Source organism: Cydia pomonella, chromosome 21, assembly GCF_033807575.1.
Source record: "Cydia pomonella isolate Wapato2018A chromosome 21, ilCydPomo1, whole genome shotgun sequence".
Classification (NCBI taxonomy): domain Eukaryota; kingdom Metazoa; phylum Arthropoda; class Insecta; order Lepidoptera; family Tortricidae; genus Cydia; species Cydia pomonella.
The window spans coordinates 10,225,454-10,243,712 of NC_084723.1; the positions used below are offsets into that span (position 1 = coordinate 10,225,454).

At 36.4% G+C, this 18,259-nt stretch overlaps 1 protein-coding gene across 4 annotated transcripts in view; it reads right to left on the reverse strand.

Annotated features, from left to right (window-relative positions):
* Positions 1–18,259, reverse strand: part of LOC133529492 (equilibrative nucleoside transporter 1) — a 44,639-nt gene that overhangs the window by 19,194 nt on the left and 7,186 nt on the right. Inside the window, exons 1-2 of one of the 4 annotated variants that reach the window (XM_061867211.1) lie at positions 10,373–10,647; positions 2,936–3,043 (exon numbers count right to left, since the gene is read on the reverse strand). In XM_061867211.1, coding sequence (XP_061723195.1) covers positions 2,936–3,043; positions 10,373–10,412 — 148 coding nt within the window. In that variant the 5' untranslated portion in view covers positions 10,413–10,647. Of the gene's footprint in view, positions 1–2,935; positions 3,044–10,372; positions 10,648–18,259 lie in introns of those variants that run through there. The other 3 variants (XM_061867212.1, XM_061867210.1, XM_061867209.1) reach the window with 3 other exon arrangements.

Sequence of the window (18,259 nt, forward strand, 5' to 3'; positions counted from 1 at the left end):
TTTTCATATGACGAATAGGTGGAGGAATATTGTTCCAGCACCTGGTTGCGAGATACCGAAAACAGCCTGTGAAAGCAACGGTTTTGTGGGGATGCGCTTCCAAAAGACATCGTCTGGTAGATCGAGTACCGTGTCGTTTATGGAAAGAGGAAATACGTATTTTGGAGTACAAATATCCGGGCCTTTCGTTATTCAACACGCCAAATAGAAGATTCGCAAGAGGTAGATGTCTACGAGAGGACATATTTAATATGGATGCTTTGTTTAAGTAAGGCGTAATATGTCTTCTCGGCGGGATTGAACAACCTAATGCCGTCGAATACTAAGTGGTCGTCTCAATATTCAATTAATGTGATCTCTGATCTGATGATTACTCATCTCTCAGCTACTACTAGTGTTTAATAACGGCTCGAGCCTTTGAAGAATTTTTTAGACTCCACCTAGTCATTTTGTAGAAACTCGAGTTCTTTTAAACTTATTCGAGGCTTGTTCTTATATATAAGTCTCAGAATTCTTTCACGCGCTGTTTCCAAAAGTGTGTCGAGTTTTTCTAAGACTAGAGTTTTTACCAACTCTACATAGCTGCTACGAATCTTATACTGGCTCGCCCTAGGTGCATGTTTTGTGAGCAATGAGAATCATAGTCGGCTATAAAAGTTATTACGCTCTTAGTGGCGCGAACTATCCCGGGAATTAACCTATTGACTCTTGCACTTCTGTCATTTCCATTGCTATTTATTTCCAAAAGTGTGTAGAGTTTTTCTAAGGCAGTACACTTTTTTCTCTCTTCATCGCTGCTACGAATCTTATACTGGCTCGCCCTAGGAGCGTGTTATGTGAGCAATGAGAATCATAGAGTCGGCTATAAATAAAGTTATTACGCTCGTAGTGGCGCGAACAATCACGGGAATTAGCCCATTGACTCTTGCACTTCTGTCATTTCAATTGCTCTTTATGGAGACTGATCGTGTGGGGTTGCAGAAAGCTTAGGACATAGGTACCTAAAGGCTGTCAGAACTAACTTTTAAGATTCACTTTACGACTCTTTTTGTATATTTATATTCATAATGAATAAAAGGTTCAAAATGGTGAAACATTGGTAATAGAGAAAGAAAATCTCGCTCGCTTATAAGCAGGATTAGCAACATTTTATGGGAACTGTGAGCATATTTATGGTTGATAGGAACTAGAGTCTCAAAAGAGCCTAAATTTGAAGAACTCGAATAGCATTTACGAGGCTTAGGGCTTAAAAAAACTTCCCAAGTCTTCTTTTTTTGAGCAACTCTACTCAAGCATCCGAATAAAAACTCCGTCAACATTTTTTTAGGGTTTATCTATAAGTACATAACAGTAAAGAATATAAGCGTTAATGTATAATTTGTGTACATAAATTTTACATGAACACAGTTGAGTTTTGAATATCTCTGAAAAGGATTCAAATCCCTGCATAATACTCTGTTCTCTAACTTAATTATAGGAGTCTGAAAAACTGAGTCGTTTTAAAGCAGAGGACTCAAAGGGCTATAGTCTTAACCAACACTAGGCATATGGGCTGTAAAAACTTGTAACAAAAAGCATTGGTCGCACTCGTCTTGGTAAAAACATGAACATTCGTGGGCTCCAATTTTCATACCGTTTGACATCTAACAATCGTTCTTAAAATGTCACATAGCCAATACACAGGCATAAAAGTTTGCTCATTTACACGCACTGTGAACTAAATACGGCTAACTCCTAAACACGAAAACATAACATTGCAACATCTGACACGCTAAGGGCTTATGTAGGTGTATAACAACAACGTGAGAGCGTGGGCGGCTCGTCCAGTGCCGCGCATCCGCTCAACTTGAAAGGTAATCAACCGCTTCAAATTGGGGGCTCCATTCATACGCCATACGAGTACGCGCAAGTACTCTCTTTTAGGGCGGCTTTTATGATTTTTAGCCAAAAATTGCTGAAGCACGATTGTTTGTTTTATTTTTTTAGCTTGTTTTATTGAAACTGGTCTAATTTATTTTTATCCGTATTTATTTAATGTAAATGAAACACGTCGATTCCGTCAATTACCAAGTCTGAGCAGACGATACGATCGGATCTAATGCGAACGGTTTCTGCGTCCCTCTGGTTGTTGCCATACACTGCGTACAACGTCAAGTCGTATACGTAGAAATATTGCTAACTTGAAGTACCGGAACATCGATAGAATCCGATTTCGACAAACTTGCCTAATTTGCGGACAGTATTCTGGTTCAGTTATCTTCACGAGTGTTTTTACTCTCGCTCGTGAAGATGAGGATGGCCAAATTATGCTCCGGCTTCAAAACGAAAACCTGTTGACGCGACGCCTCTATACTCTTTATCTTTAGGTATTTAAATAAAAGTAAACAAAATCTACCCTCAAATGGCTCCTTAAGCCAGTTGAAGGTAGATGAAAACATTACATGATCAAATAATGTAGGTTAAAGTCAGTTCGTTCAATGACAAATCCAGCAGGCGGTTTTGTATTAGGTTGGTTAACCAATAAATGTTTAACTACCCGAAAATTTACAAATTGTTTGTTTACCTTTATTTATATACCTAAAGATACAGAGTATAGGATCTTCTCATGCTCAGCGTCGCAGCCGTATGCTTCAACCATAGAGAAATAAGTAAGCTTTGAGTGCTCACTCCATAAAACTGGTTATTAGCCCGAAAGCTGGATATAATGAAGGAATGACGACTAAGGAGACTGAAGGATGAGCGGACGGGGAGCGTGTATATAAGTTTTACAACGGACGCCCTAATCTCGCACGAATCAGTCCCCTTAAATCGTCATGTCATGTCTTCATTAATGTCAAGCTTTTGGTCTAATAACCAGTTGTATGGAGTGAGCACCCTAAGCTTACTTATTTCTCTATGGCTTACTTACCTATACCTTAATGCTGCTTATGCTTACCTTTGAGGTTGAGGGTGTCATTGGGCAGGTTGGAGCCCTCCCAGGCCGGCGTGAGTTTGACCGGCTCGTTGCGAAGGAACGGCGCCTTCTCCTCGGCCTCCCAACCTGCTAACAAAAAATATTTCAATTAAAATATACAGCGGCAACATACTTCCTTGAATTTCTTCCCACTAGAGAAAAATTTTAAGAACGTTGAAAAACAGTTTTGAAGTTCTAAAGGTATACCCCTGTACCTCTAAAAATGCGAATTTAATTCGTTATGTACGGTGTGACGTACGGTTTGTCATGTGATAAAAACAAACATTGCATGAATTTGTTAGTCAGGTGGACAATAAAAACATGGTTTATATTTAAACTGGAGAAAAGGAGCAGAACCACGATTACGGACAAGTATTCCTCCCGTCCGGTATTACCTGACCTCACGTTCTAATAAGGGCAGTCAAGACAATTTTCTGTTCTATTTCCGAAAATTTACATACATAGTTTGGGCTCTACAATGGTTAGCATTTGTTTCAACAATTTTTCACTATTTCGGGAAACCTAAATCTGCATCGGCGCGATTTGAAATGTGAATAACACTGTTCCCGATAAGTGACTCAATGCTGAAATCCGGCCAAATCGCGATTCCCACGTCAAACGTCACGTGGCTTACGTCCGTGTCGTGTGATCTGCCGATGAAGTCTCAAATTTTTTGGCTTTCCTAGTGTAATATGATCCCAAGCTTCGAAAGAATTACGCCTGATCGGAGGTTAAACGATTACTGGTCAACTTGTTCGAATGTTGGTTTTGTGAATTGAAGTACCTGATCTAGTGGTCAGGACACACTAACTCGAGATGCCGAATGACGAATTGACGTAAATATTGAATTTCTTGTCGATCTTTGACAGGGTAAATATATTACTGACAAGTTTTTAAGCTCAGATTCGAGTATATAACAGAAGGGTATATTTGACTCTTTTTCTGGTAGATCTTACAGTTAACACGTTGAACGCCATGGGGGGCACCGGCGACCTCACGAAGTCAACTGCAACACGCCATGGGGGGCACCGGTGACCTCGTGTTAAACCTGTTTTTAAGATGCTATCCTGCGCCGCGTGTAGCAGTTATAAGCAATGCGTTGTATGCAAGGGACCGGCATGGCGCTCGTTAGTAAAACGGTGGCTTGGGACGTGGGTGCAGTTAGTGACATAGTAGATTTGTTGAAAAAATGAAAAAACAAGGCATTTTTTTCAAATCACAGCTTTAATTCTATAATTTATATAATTAAGTATTTGCAATAATTATATAATTAATAGAAATTAATTTCAATTATCTGGAGATACACGACAATTATCAAAAAATAAGAAAAAATAAATTTCCCAATGCAGACACACACCTGATACATGCATTCCACAAAAAAAAACATCATAAAACCCAAAATTAACAAAAATAAACAAAAACAGCGTATCTTCTTGAACCAGTAGCAGGAATTGCCAAACCAAGCTATTGTCACACAATGCCAAAGCAGTTAAATTTTATATTATAAGCATATTTTAGCGGGTGCGAATGTGACAGTATAATGACCGGCACAGTGACCGGCGTGGCCGGCGGGGGGACCGGCGTGGCGTCATGGTAACGGTTTTTGAAATATGAACTTCACAGCGCCACGGGGGTCATCGGTGACCGCGAGTTTTTTTTTTTTATAACTTTTTAACTAAACCTCCAATAACAAAATAAAATATATATCTATATACATATCAAAGTAATAAATGAAATTACATCAAGTTTTTTTTTAAGAAAAAATGAATATTTTGGTCTGGCGTTTAACGTGTTAAAAATGCTTGTGGGCCATTGATATTATAACTCCATATCGCTTACAGGCATTCCAAAATTGAAGCGCTCATACTAATTAAATAAATAATAAATAAATAAATATTATAGGACATTATTACACAAATTGACTAAGCCCCACAGTAAGCTCAATAAGGCTTGTGTTGAACTTAGACAACGATATATATATAATATACATATTTATAAATACTTAAATACATAGAAAACACCCATGACTCAGGAACAAATATCCATGCTCATCACACGAATAAATGTCCTTACCAGGATTTGAATCCGGGACCACCGGCTTCGTAGGCAGGGTCACTACCCACTACGCCAAACCGGTCGTCAAAACGAATTATACTATATTAAGTTGCCTTTAGTCGCGCTTAGGCAAATGATAAAAGTGCACGTGCTAACGAGCTCCCGCACACCGAAAAAGAAAGAGATAAGCCTATGTTTAACAACGAGTATGACAAAGATGCTGTTGGCAGGTATGCGATAATTAATCAACAAAAACAGATTCATTCGTAGCTAATGCAATAAATATGGAAGCATCATTTGTGCGCCTTGTATGAGTATAAGCTCGTCTTCTATTACAATTTTTCAACATGAAATACTTTTACGTTTCTCTATAACATTGAATCGTACTTGAGATGGTTTACTCTAAATTATTAATAACTGCCCTACTTCTGTACGCAGGCAAATAATATAGATTTTCAGACCTCTTTTGTAATGTCTATATTTTACCAATAATCTCTTTAGGCTCATAAGTATTTTAATTAAAACAAAAGCGATCTTAACTTATTTCAATGGAGATAAATTTTGAACAAATGAAAAACCTTGGCAGAATTTCGAAACTGCCAAATCCATTTTATTGTCACAGCTGGTATTTCAGTTTAACATACTTATTTTTAGAGACAAGTAGTTTGTAATATGAACTACTGTCCGTTTGATCTAAGGTGCCGCTTATTACTATGCTTATAATTGGATAAAATCTTATCTGACGGATAGGATGCAATGCGTAGAGATATCTCAATACTGTCCTAAAAGTAAACACATTGTTAAACACAGATCAAATTTTGTGCATAATAAATATGGCGTACCACAAGGCAGTACAATGGGACCATTACTGTTCCTATTATACATCAATGATTTACCAGATATTCTGTCACAACAATGTTATCTTTTTGCTGATGACACAACTATTGTTATTAAAGCAGATAGTTTAGTCACTTACGAGGCATTGATTAATGACACCTTAAATAGAACAATAAAGTGGTTGGAATGTAACAACCTTAAGGTTAATTTAGGTAAAACCAAGTGAATGCAATTCTATACTAACAGGGGGAAACCACAAAATCTCGATGTTATCTATAATGGTAAAAAAATTGATGAAGTATCAAGTTTTAAATTTTTAGGGGTAACTCTTGACCGGTTTTGTAGCTGGAAAGAACACATCACTGACCTGTGTTCCAGAATGAACCGCTTTGTCTATGCTTTAAGAAGAATAAGCCAAGTAGTCTCAATTGATGCGGCTCTTACCTCCTACTACGGTTATATCCACTCAATCCTTCAATATGGAATAATAATGTGGGGTAGATCTACGGACATTGATGATGCATTTCTCATGCAAAAAAAATGCATAAGAGCTGTTTTTGGACTGAATACCTTAGATTCATGTAGACCTTATTTTAAAAATCAGCATATTTTATCTCTCCCGTCTATTTATATTTTTAACGCTTGCATATTTGTGTATCAACATGGCCACCTTTTCCAGCAAGTCAAAGAAGTGTATCGTAATCCTGTGCGGCCACAATATCGGAACAAACTATATATACCTCCAACAAAGCTGTCGCTGGCAGCAAAGAATGCATTTGTTATGTGCATAAAGATTTATAATAAAGCGCCAGATGAGATTAAAGACTTACCATTCATCAAATTCAAAAAGGCTTTAAAAAAATGGCTTGTGGATAAATGTTTTTATAGCATAAATGAATTTCTAGACTATAAGTAGCTCAATAAATATATGTCAATTGTACATTATGCATGCCTGTAAGGTAGTTTTAGTGATACCATCAATGTACATACTTTGTATATATATATATATTCATAAAAACTGTACCTAAAACTATGCATAATAATAAATATTTCATTTCATTTCATTTACATTACCGATCATTTTTTAACTTGACTGAAACCATTCGATATTATACTAATATTAATGTAAAAGTAAAAGTGGCGGATTTGCCCTAGAGCCCAGGTGACCCGGGCCTAGGGCGGCCAGATATTAGGGGCGGCAGTCTACATGGGTGCTGAGAAAAGGGCGGCTACTACTTACTACGCGGCCTGGGGCCTAGGATGACCAACACTTTGTATACCTACAATCTAGGGAGATTTAACAACTGGAGTTGCCTTTAAGAGCTTACCCCTGTCGAAAACCTCGGCCAATGGTAATATGTATTGTATGGACTGGCGTTTATCTGACATGACTATTTGTACGTTACGTAGAAATAGCCATACAATTGACGTGCCCCTCCCCCGCAAAAATCGCAGACTGTTATGAACAGAAAATTACAGACAAGGCGTCTTGAGTTGTTAAATCCTCCACGCCAGTTTTTATTATTTACCTATCTCTGGTGTAACTAACATACATGTTTAATTTGTAGTACTTCAAAATGTAGGTCAAGTAAAAACAATGGCTATTAAATGTGTAAACTATGGGTTTAGAGCATTAAACGTCGCTTGTTTGAAATAATAACTTGTTCTACTGAATTACTGACGATTAAATTAATTATTGCCTTTCTGAAATATTTTTTTAAACATGACATGCGACTTGCCATATAAAAGTAGCTCACGGTAAAATGATTTTAATGGATAATTTCAACCCTTTACAGCGTTCATGGTCATCGAGAGACTGACAAACAAACATAGTGACAGACAGGGGGCAGACGAAGCGAAGAATTTCTAATCGGGTAAAGGAACACATAGCTGATGTCGAGTACTGACGACCATAGTCTGCAGTCCGGGAGCATGTCATGGTCAAAGCCAATCACTCAATAAAGTTTGATAAGCCTCTGGTTCTCGCCAAGGTGAAGCGATATATTCCCAGAATATATCGCAAGGCCATTGAGATTAGGAAATATCCGAACTTTAATATTGGGCTTTAGATGGTTTTTCTCTACCATCTGCTCGGGATCGAGTAGTGCATCTAATAGAGGAACAACCAAAGACATCTTAAGACCGTAGAATTAATGGTGTAAACATTTTAGTTTACGGTGACCGCTTACCTTCAGGCGGGCCGTATGTTGCCAGTATAAGAAAACAAACATTCGTGGAGAAAACGTGGACTTCAATGGACACCGAATGCCTTGAGACTTAATTTCGAATTGATAACAAAAAACGAAACATTATAATCTCAGTAAATTGGCTACGTTCTGTTTGTCGCAAATATGTTTAGCCACGCAAATCGCAATGAAGCCGTAAAAATATTTCTCATCAGAAGCCGTACAAATGACTGTGCGAATAATCAACTGTGGGTCGATTCGCGAATGTAATCAATAATCATGACGGATTGATATTGAATTGGAAGTAATTGATAGTGTAGTTTTTTTTATACCACGTCGGTGGCAAACAAGCATACGGCCCGCCTGATGACAAGAAGTCACCGTAGCCTACTAACTAAACTTGGACACTCCTTTTTTGAAGAACCCCATATTGTAGTCCCTCGGGAAAACCTCGGCAGGGAGCTTATTCAACGTTAATTTGTTAGTGTAGATTTGGTGTAGATATTTTTGACACCACACAAAATCAAGGAAAAAGAGTTAATTTTACTACAGTTTAAATTCAACTAACTGAAATTGTACAATTTAAATGCAACATGTATTTGCATATCGTATTGTACACGACACCACCACAGAAGATTACTTGTTTTTTTTTTTACATTTAGATTTTATACTAGAAACTTTCTACACGACTATTTTTATTAGTTTGACTCACAAATTCTGAAATTTTTATTATTTGCATATCGTAATATACACGACATGACCGGGGAAGATTACCTCTGTTTTTTATTACATTTAGATTTTATTCTAGAAACTTTCTAGACTACTATTTTTAATATATTTTTTTTTAGTTTGACTAACGTTTTTCTGACATTTTTATTATTAAGTTTAACAAAAAATTATTTGTTTTAAGAACTTTAAATATTGCATCAATAAATTGCTGTGATTGGATTAAGATAATATTTGTATAGATATAAGGCTATTTAAAAATGCTTGACAGCCTAATAGACGTACCAGAATTAGGGTTCCCAACCGTACTATATTATATAGTATTGTGCTATATTTTGGCTCTCTGTACTATATACTGTTGAAAAAATATATAGTACGCTAAAATACTACATTTCCGACATCCTTCTAATTTGTTCAAGATCGATTATCAATTTAATACCAATCAAATAAAATTTTTTCAAGTATGAAGACAAAATGGTGTGAGGAATGCAACAGGGCTGACATAAATTTAATAAAAAGTGAGCTATTAAATTGTCATAAAGATTCAGTACGAATGTACTGAATCGTTGTCTCATTTTACTAAAAATTATACATTACTAAAAAGTGCACAAAGCTCAATAAAAAAAAAAATTTAAACTTTAAATAAATATTGTTATTAAAAAGAGTTTTTTGATGATTTTTTAAAAACTGTCCCTTCTCGCCACATATTACCGGGGACGCACGCTTGCGACCTCATTATTAAAAGGCAAGATGAGAAGACGTGCTAATAAAAACCAATACTTGTTATTTAGATATTACGTAACAAAAGGAGTACGTAACTAAATCTATCAATTTTACATTTTTGCTCTAAAATCGTTACCATAACTAATCTTGAGCGCTAGTAAGTATGATTAAACGTATATTACACTTATGTTAAGCATTTTATCTTAAAGTACTATATTTTTTGAAATGTACTATATTTTTAATGCCTTATTCTGGAAAATACTATATTCCACCAAAAAATAGTTGGCAACCCTAACCAGAATCAAAGCAAACATTATTCTAGGCTAGACTAGCTTGTAAACATCATGATATTACACGTGATCGATATGTAAACCTTGAGCTAACCGCAATCTAACCTTACTAAAAACTATACATAGTAAACATTGGTATTACTATGTGGCAACCTTGAATAGAACACTATCAAGTATGATAACTTTAGTTAAAATATTCATAAGCAATCAATTATATCGTTACTCTTATTTATTAAGCCTACTAATAGTTTTAACTACACTTGAATAAGACATTAACCTAGCATTAAATGTTTATATTAAATACAAATTTCGTTATAGATATCAGGTATCAGTGGCGAGGAGACCATAGAACTTGATCCTCTAGAGTCCGCAGGCTACTAGTTTTGAAGAAAAAGCAATCCAAATAAACATCGAAATATGTCAAACTGGTGTTTCACACGCCGCCACCGTTACAAGCAAGGTTTTGCAAATACTAGCCAAGTCAGCCATGTTTATTTAATATTTTTGCTATTTCTCATAAACTCTACTTGAAGTAAAACGTGGACCTACTAGTCCATAATGCAGTTACACTGTTGTGCTTATCACATACTATAACAACATACCTGTCTCCTTGCCAATAAAGGTCCCATAATTATCACTCATTAACACTAAACAAAACACTACGCAACGTGCACACTTTACCGTGCCGGGTTACCGAATGACACCTATATTTTCATGCATAATCATATATAAATAGAAACATTAAACCTGTTTTGTAGCACGCGTAGATTAATTCGGAAAACCGGTAGGAAGATATTCGGCTATTTCAATGAGTCAGTCTTTTTAATTACGAACATTTTTTAAATCTTGACAGTAACGTCTTCCAAACTTTCTTATAGTGGCTCTATGAGCGATAGACCTTGCGAGTACGAATCCGTCATTTTGAAATACTTCCAAATACGAAATGGACAAAATATCTGAGGTTGAGGAACGCGACCTGTAAAATTAGTCTCGAGGAGAACAGTACCCCTAGTGTAAATATTTTCGACAGCGAAACGTGACGTACGCGTTTGCGTTAAGTGTCATTTTGTATGAGATTTTTGACTTTCCAAAACGTCCCGCTTGGCGCGCTGTTCAAAAACCCATACAAAATGAGACTTAACGCAAACGCGTACGTCACGTTTCGAAATCGAAATTATTTACACTAGGGGTACTGATGGACATACGACACAATTTTTGTCCAAGATGAAAAGAAAACGCTTCACCCGTGCGTCCTGCTCGCTCGCCAATAAGTTTTTTTTATATTCCAAAATGTGTCAATCGATTTTGCTTGTAAACGTTTAATAATGTAAACATCTGATAAGATCGATTGCTGCCAAGCGAAGCTAAACGCTACAGTTATCAATTATGAACCAATGCTTATACCGTTATATCAATCGTATGGTTAAAAGAATACCGTAGGCCGGAACATTATCTTTATACACGTAGAGCATTTTTACGGTCACTACAAGTACAGTAACATACTTAACAGAACATTGGTAGTCCTTAACTCGTTGTAATACAGGTCAAGAATGGTCAGTCTGTGAGAATGCTACTTAGCCAAGTTAAAAGGTTCCAAGGGATTGCGATTAACATTAACATTTCTCCAAGGCACGGAAAGCTGGATATTGTCCTATGAGTTAGCTAACGATACGAGCGTAAGAGGCCTTATAGTAGGCTATACAAATCTAGCTCTTTCGATTAGTGCATATTTGGGTTTGTATGGCGATAGCGCATACTAATAAGTAAAAGGGAACTTACTATCTTATTCATAAAACTTAGCCACCTTTTACAAATCTCTGTTCATTAAGTTTTATTATACATATATATTAAGTTCACAAACGATTAAGAACGAACGTTTATGAGCGTCATACCTTAAAATGTAAAAGCTCTAAAATACATTTTGACTTAACTGCAACACACGTAATTTGATAGAATTAAAAAGAATTAAAGTTAGTATAAGTACAAGGTTAGCAAAAACCACGGCCCCGTCGCAAGTCGGTAAAAAGAAAAAGTTTCTTGGTCAGAAACGCAAAACGAGTCCAAACAATGGCATTGTAACTTTGCAGATTCCAAGCTGGGGGAGCGAAAATTAGGACAGAACCGCGTGGAGACGTGCTTATGTAAATCGCAGGTAGACGTTAAAACGTTCTCTTACTGTTGTTACTGTATGAGTAAACTGAGGGGAGATTCATAGGGGTAACTTTAAAGGCAGAGTAATTTTGTAAATGGCAAATATCCACTTTAGAAGCACTTTCTACTGTAGCAACAGTAAGCAGCCTTGGTAAGCGTTTCAGTGGCGTAAGTCTTGCTAAAGTATGAAGTGCTTCTAGTTTTATAGATATTTGTCATTTTCGAAATTACCCAACTTTCGAAGTTACCTAAATGCGCCTTACATACGAACATACGAGAGGTAAACTTCCCTTAGTTGCCTGCCGCCTTGAAGTCATTTTCAAGAGCTTGTCTCTTGCGGATAGAATATCTTAACATCTTAAAATTTAGGATGAATGGGTGGGCTACAAGTCTTTAACAACGTAACTCCAATGAATTAAACCTAAAACAAAAATTGTTCACCTCTATTGCTAGGAATTAATATTATGGGTGCCAACAATGTATTAGGTGAGTGTCAACATTTCGTTGGAAGTATATAGGAACATATTTCCTATTAGTTCCCACCTCTTATGGGGCAATGGTGACAATTAAATGCTGTAATACAACATTTTTCAGACAGGCACGCAAAGACAAAGGATTGTGTTATTCAATTAATATTTTAATAAATGTTTTTACTCTCCTGAGCTTTCAAAGCTTTTCCAGAACAGTATTTAGTATATACATGCCACATATACATTATATGTCTGGGTACTGACTGTAATGCGGGTCGCCACTCGCCACTCAAATGCATGAACTGGGTCATGAGGAAACATAAAATATTAATGAATTTAGATCTAAAAATAATTCTACTAAGACAGATAAATCAAGACGAAGATCCTAAAGACAGTCCCTTGTAGTTTTATTATTTTTATGTGAGCGTATTGTATCTTATGCCATAAACTGAGGGATTACGGCCCGTAAAAATATATAAAGCTTATAAAGGTATAAATAGACGGCAGGCAGAGGCAGACACGTGTAATGCTAAATAACGGAATCTATGTGTTTAATACACATCATAGATTCCATCCTTTAACAGACAGTATCAAAATACACAGACTGCTTTCCTATATATATACATATATGTAATATTAAGGTACCTTTTTCAGATTTTTGCTTATATTTTTACAAATAGCATTATAATTACTTCGGACAAAAGTTTTACCATAAAATATCCAAACATTTATTTACGTTTATTTTTACTCTACGATCAATACTTTAGGACACACGCAGACAGGCGGTTCCAAACCTGGGGGTAATTACCCCCGTGGGGGTAAAACTGGTATTTCAAGGGGGTAATAAGCTTAATTTAAGATAACAAAGGTTAGGCCTATAAGAAAGACTATTGATGATTATTGGGAGGAGGGGTAAAATCAGGATCCCTAGTTAGTCTTAGGGGTCACAGGACTCAAAAGGATAGGAACCACTGCTTTAGGAGCTACAGGGCGTTTAAGTTAACAAAGAGACAAATAGGCTTAGTCACCTGTTCGCCAAATATATAAAAAAATCGGACAAGAGCATGTCCGGCCATGCTCAGTGTTGGATCCGTAGTTATCTGTCCGTCAATATAGACTTTTTGCAAAAACTCAACAACGGCTAGACCGATCAGGTTCGCTATAGTTTACTTTGACTACCTTCCTATGGTTTACTTTCACGATATTTTTCATATTTTTTTGGACTCTTGGTTCAGAGGTTAGCAATTTCGCAACTCACTGTACAACGATTCATAACGTGATGGGTATGAACTTTTGCATTTCAGACACGCCTTAAAATCGCTCATTCAAGTATGTAATTTTATTATAAAATACTTCACGCAGGTTAAATAGAATGGTTTTCCGCCCTTGGTCCTGTGAAACCGCTCGGAATTTTCAATCGAGCGGCATCGCATAAAGTATCTTCGGCGCCATTTGTTCCAAAAAGGTGGACATAATTTCAAGTACATACAATAAATTATAGTGTACACGTTACATGTGCGTAAGACATATCGAGTTTGGTTATTGTGGCGAGAATAGAATCACTGATTAGCACTAAAAAAAGCTCTGTGTATTTGAATATGCAGGCAAATTTATATTTATTTAATAAATATTTTTAATAAACTATGAAGGTTTATTTTTTTTATTGCTACTGTTTTAATAGTAATTCTTGCAAGCAGATATTGAACCAATTCCTAAGCTATTCTACATTCTAGCATACCACATAACTTCGGGCACTAGGTAAGGGTAAGAGTAATGTAATGCTATTTCCATCAAGCTGGTCTGATTATTTTGGTGGTTAACCAAACATGCCAACCCTTGCTGAAGCGCTGGTTTCCTAGCGGTAAGAGCGACTTGCAATCCGAAGGTCGCAGGTTCAAACCCCGGCTCGTATCCATGACTTTTTCGGAACTTATGTACGAAATAATTAATTTGATATTTAGCAATCACTTTTCGGTGAAGGAAAACATCATGAGGAAACCGGACTAATAATAAGGCCTAGTTTACCCTCTGGGTTGGAAGGTCAGATGGCAGTCGCCTACGCCAAGCGGACCCCAGGCTCCCATAAGCCGTGGCAAAATGCCGGGACAACGCGAGAAAGAAGAAAACTTGACATGCCACCCCAACCTTTTTGAGTATGAGACTGTGGGGTCTCTTTGAATTGTGTGTTCCACTTTAGTAGCACAATGCCCAGGTGGCGTAGAAGCGTAGGCGAATGGGGCCCTCGCCCAAGGCCTCGCACTTAATAGGGGGCCCGCAAAGCTAACCTTTTTACTACCTTGGGTACATACATTGAATAAAAAAGACCTTACAGATGTGGTTTCGCCCACGGCAAGATTAGTTCACGCTACGCCACTGACAATGCCTTGTACAACCAAAATCTTGGACAACCCTACGCAGAAGGTAACAATCAGTTTTGAAGGGTAAACACAGTACGCTTTTCCATTGACTTTAGTAGACGTCCAAAACAGCTATGACCGAGTTCGACCACGCTAAGTGTCCATGCCAAGTGCTACGTCAATTATGGCGATCCTATGGGTTATGTATGAATTGTTACCGGTAAATTTGCATAAAGTTAGTGTGGTTGGTGTCTCTGTCTACTTAAAATATAATTTAGTAAAGAGGGACTGAACTTACGCGCTGATTTTATGCAACAGTTTCGTTTTTTATAGCATTTAGCTCGTGTTCCAAAAATGTTACCAAATTGCTGATGAATGTATGAGATGGTTTAGTCGGTTTATCTCAAATGTGCTTATGTTTTTACTTTAAATCACTATTTAAATGTAAATACAATTGTATTACCCGTATCACCAATTTATTATAAAATTATAATGACACTTACGTTATGTCAACGCTAATGTCAAATGTTATCGGTCCAAACAGTAAAAATAAACGTATTTGAGAAACTAACACATCAATTTAATTATGTATTGTTTTCATTTTATTGTTTAATCGAATCGAGTAGCAGGGAGCCAGCCAGCTAAAATTATATTGATAATCAAATAAAGAACCTTTAATATCACAAGCCAATAATGTAAAACAGTGGGTCATATAACAAATAAAATAATAATAACTAAATTCTGGCTAACTGATAGTGGGTGAAATAAAAAGTAGATGCATCCCTTTTTTTGCAACATAGCGGTAAAACAAACAAAACATTACCTACTAAATTGCTAACTTTAGCTAGCTGTGTCTGACTCAAACTCTGCAAAAAGACAAGTCTGCAAAGGCTGTTAGCATGTAAGTCGGACATGTTTTAGGTTTAACGGCCATAAACAATTTAGCTACACGATCATCATCAACATCATTTTTTGCCACGGTACATGGGAGCTTGCGGTCCACTTGTCAACTATTCCCATAAGCAGCTTTTAGGAAAGCGTGGCAGTCGCTCTGATCTTTCAATATAGAGGGGAAACTATGCCTTATTGGGATTAGCCCGGTTTCCTAACGACGTTTTCACCGAAAAGCGACAAATATCAAATGATATATCGTACATAAGTTCCGAAAAACTGATTGGTACTAGCCGGGGTTTGTACCCGCGATCTCTGGATTCGGAAAGTCGCACTTTTACCGCTAGGCTACCAGCGCTTTTTTTAATTTAACTATACGGTAAGATATAAAATATAAATCACTTATGGTCGCTTATTTTTATTTGTTAAATGACTTTTAATAAGAAAGTTTGCAGTAAATGTGCCCCATTCTCAACCAAAAGGGTACTTATTGTCGGTTGACAATAAGGCGCTAATTCCATATAACTTCAATTTGAAATCAACCTCATCGTCAACCGACAATATAGTAACAAAAAAACATCACAAATGTGTTAAGTTTTAACGGTTTCAAGTCAGTTTACTTTACCCCTCACCAATCTCAGTGGTAGAAACATTCCTCTTCACCAAAATTTACATTAGGTAACTATTACAGCGCCCTATTTAAAACGACCTAACAACACTATAAAAAGGCTATTCCAATAGCCCTTTTAAATACCATTCAAGACTCCAACTCATCGTCGTTTCTATAACTCTCTGATAAAGTTGATTTTGCACTGGATACGTAGTACGCTAGAATAAACAAAGTTGATAGACATAACTGAGTTAATAATTGGACATTGTCGCTATGATTTGATTCTGAGCTTCGGAATGTATTGTATGAGATGAGTCAGCTATGATTGTCTTATGGTGTACTTTGCTGTTAGTGATATATTCTAGATTAATTTTGTGATTTATAGTCTCGAGTCAATTATTGTCGAACGTCTAGATTGCAGAGTTTGTAAGCGGGTCTCCAACGAATTTGAAGTGACAAGTCGCTGGTTGTGTCAAAGACAACCGGAGAAAATTAGGAACCAAAACCTCTGAAATCAGTTTTAATTTTGTGGTCTGTGGAGGGTACCGTTGCTACTATCTAACTTCAAAAACAACAAACACATCTCAATCAGACGTGGCCAGATATTGCAATTTTTTTACTGACTTACGTACATTACATCTGCTAGATATTTTTAAATAGAAAAATAAATTCACTTATTTTATCAAAGACAAATTCATAATAATTTTAATCGCTACTGACGTTTTTAAACTTTTTTAGAACTCTTTGTGAATCTTAATACAACTCACAAAACTGCATTGGACAGGGCAATTATCTACTTAGATAAAATCTACCGTCGGCGCTGGTTGGTACGAGTATGCGTAAAATGCATAGCGAGATACGAAACTTGCTGTCTCATTAACTTGATACTGTTTTGATGAGAATGAAAGAGACGTGAGATACGACTAAGTCAGGAAGTTTCTGAGTAGATTTCCAGATATATGAGAGGTAATGTCCTTTTGTTTAAACTCTAGTCGATCGATTGTTTCTCTAGAGTACCCGAGAACGCTAGTACCTATAACTGTGACCTACGCGCAAATAATCGCTACAATACAAACGTTCTCCATATTTTCCTCTCTGGATTACGGCCCTAGATTTTTTTTATACAGACAGACTATAAGCAGATTGGTTGAATGCTTTATGTCATGACGAGCGAGCGAGTCCTCCAGTGAGGGCTTCTTACTCATTTAGCTTCTACATTTTTTTGGGCTATCAATGTATGAGGGACGATGTCTTTTCTTTTTTAATATCCCTTGTCTGTTAGTTTTGCTGCCAGGTCATTTGGGTGGTGTCTGTCTATGTCTATGTTGATATGCTTTTAATGCTTTACAGTATTGATTTGCAGGTATTTATGTGTTTCAAAGTTGGTTGTGAGATGAGATGAGAATATTTTATAACAGCCAATGTCGGTAATCATACAGTATGTAAAGTCGTTCGTTGTTTTGGTTATCTAAATCAGAATGACAAGATGTTTCATAAACCGCAAGACTAATTTATACATTAATTACTAATAATATTAATTAATATTATATTTAGATGAGTGGATTCATTATTTACACATTAAAAGAGTATAACGCGTTTAAGAGCCGAGTACGCAGAATTGGATCTGAAATAGATACGGACTTAATTTGGTTGTGCAATAATTGTGTTGTTCTACTTAATTGTTTTATTATATATTGAATACAACAATAATTAAGAGTAGCGTGACGACATAAAAATTCTCAAGCAGCCTTGGCTTTTACATAATCAATTGACTGAATAAAATTTTCTTCCTATTTTTTCTAAAACATTATACTATTTTTTTCATAGTAATGCGAATATCTCTCATTCGCTTATTTAAAAGGAGTTCATATGTAGATTTACGCATATCTTTAGGCGTCACGCGCCTACGAAAGATGGACTGCATTACAACTGCAACTTGTATGAGAACTGCATACAGATTTTTGATGAAACAAAAACCGACAAATGGAAAAATTAAGATTGATAATATAC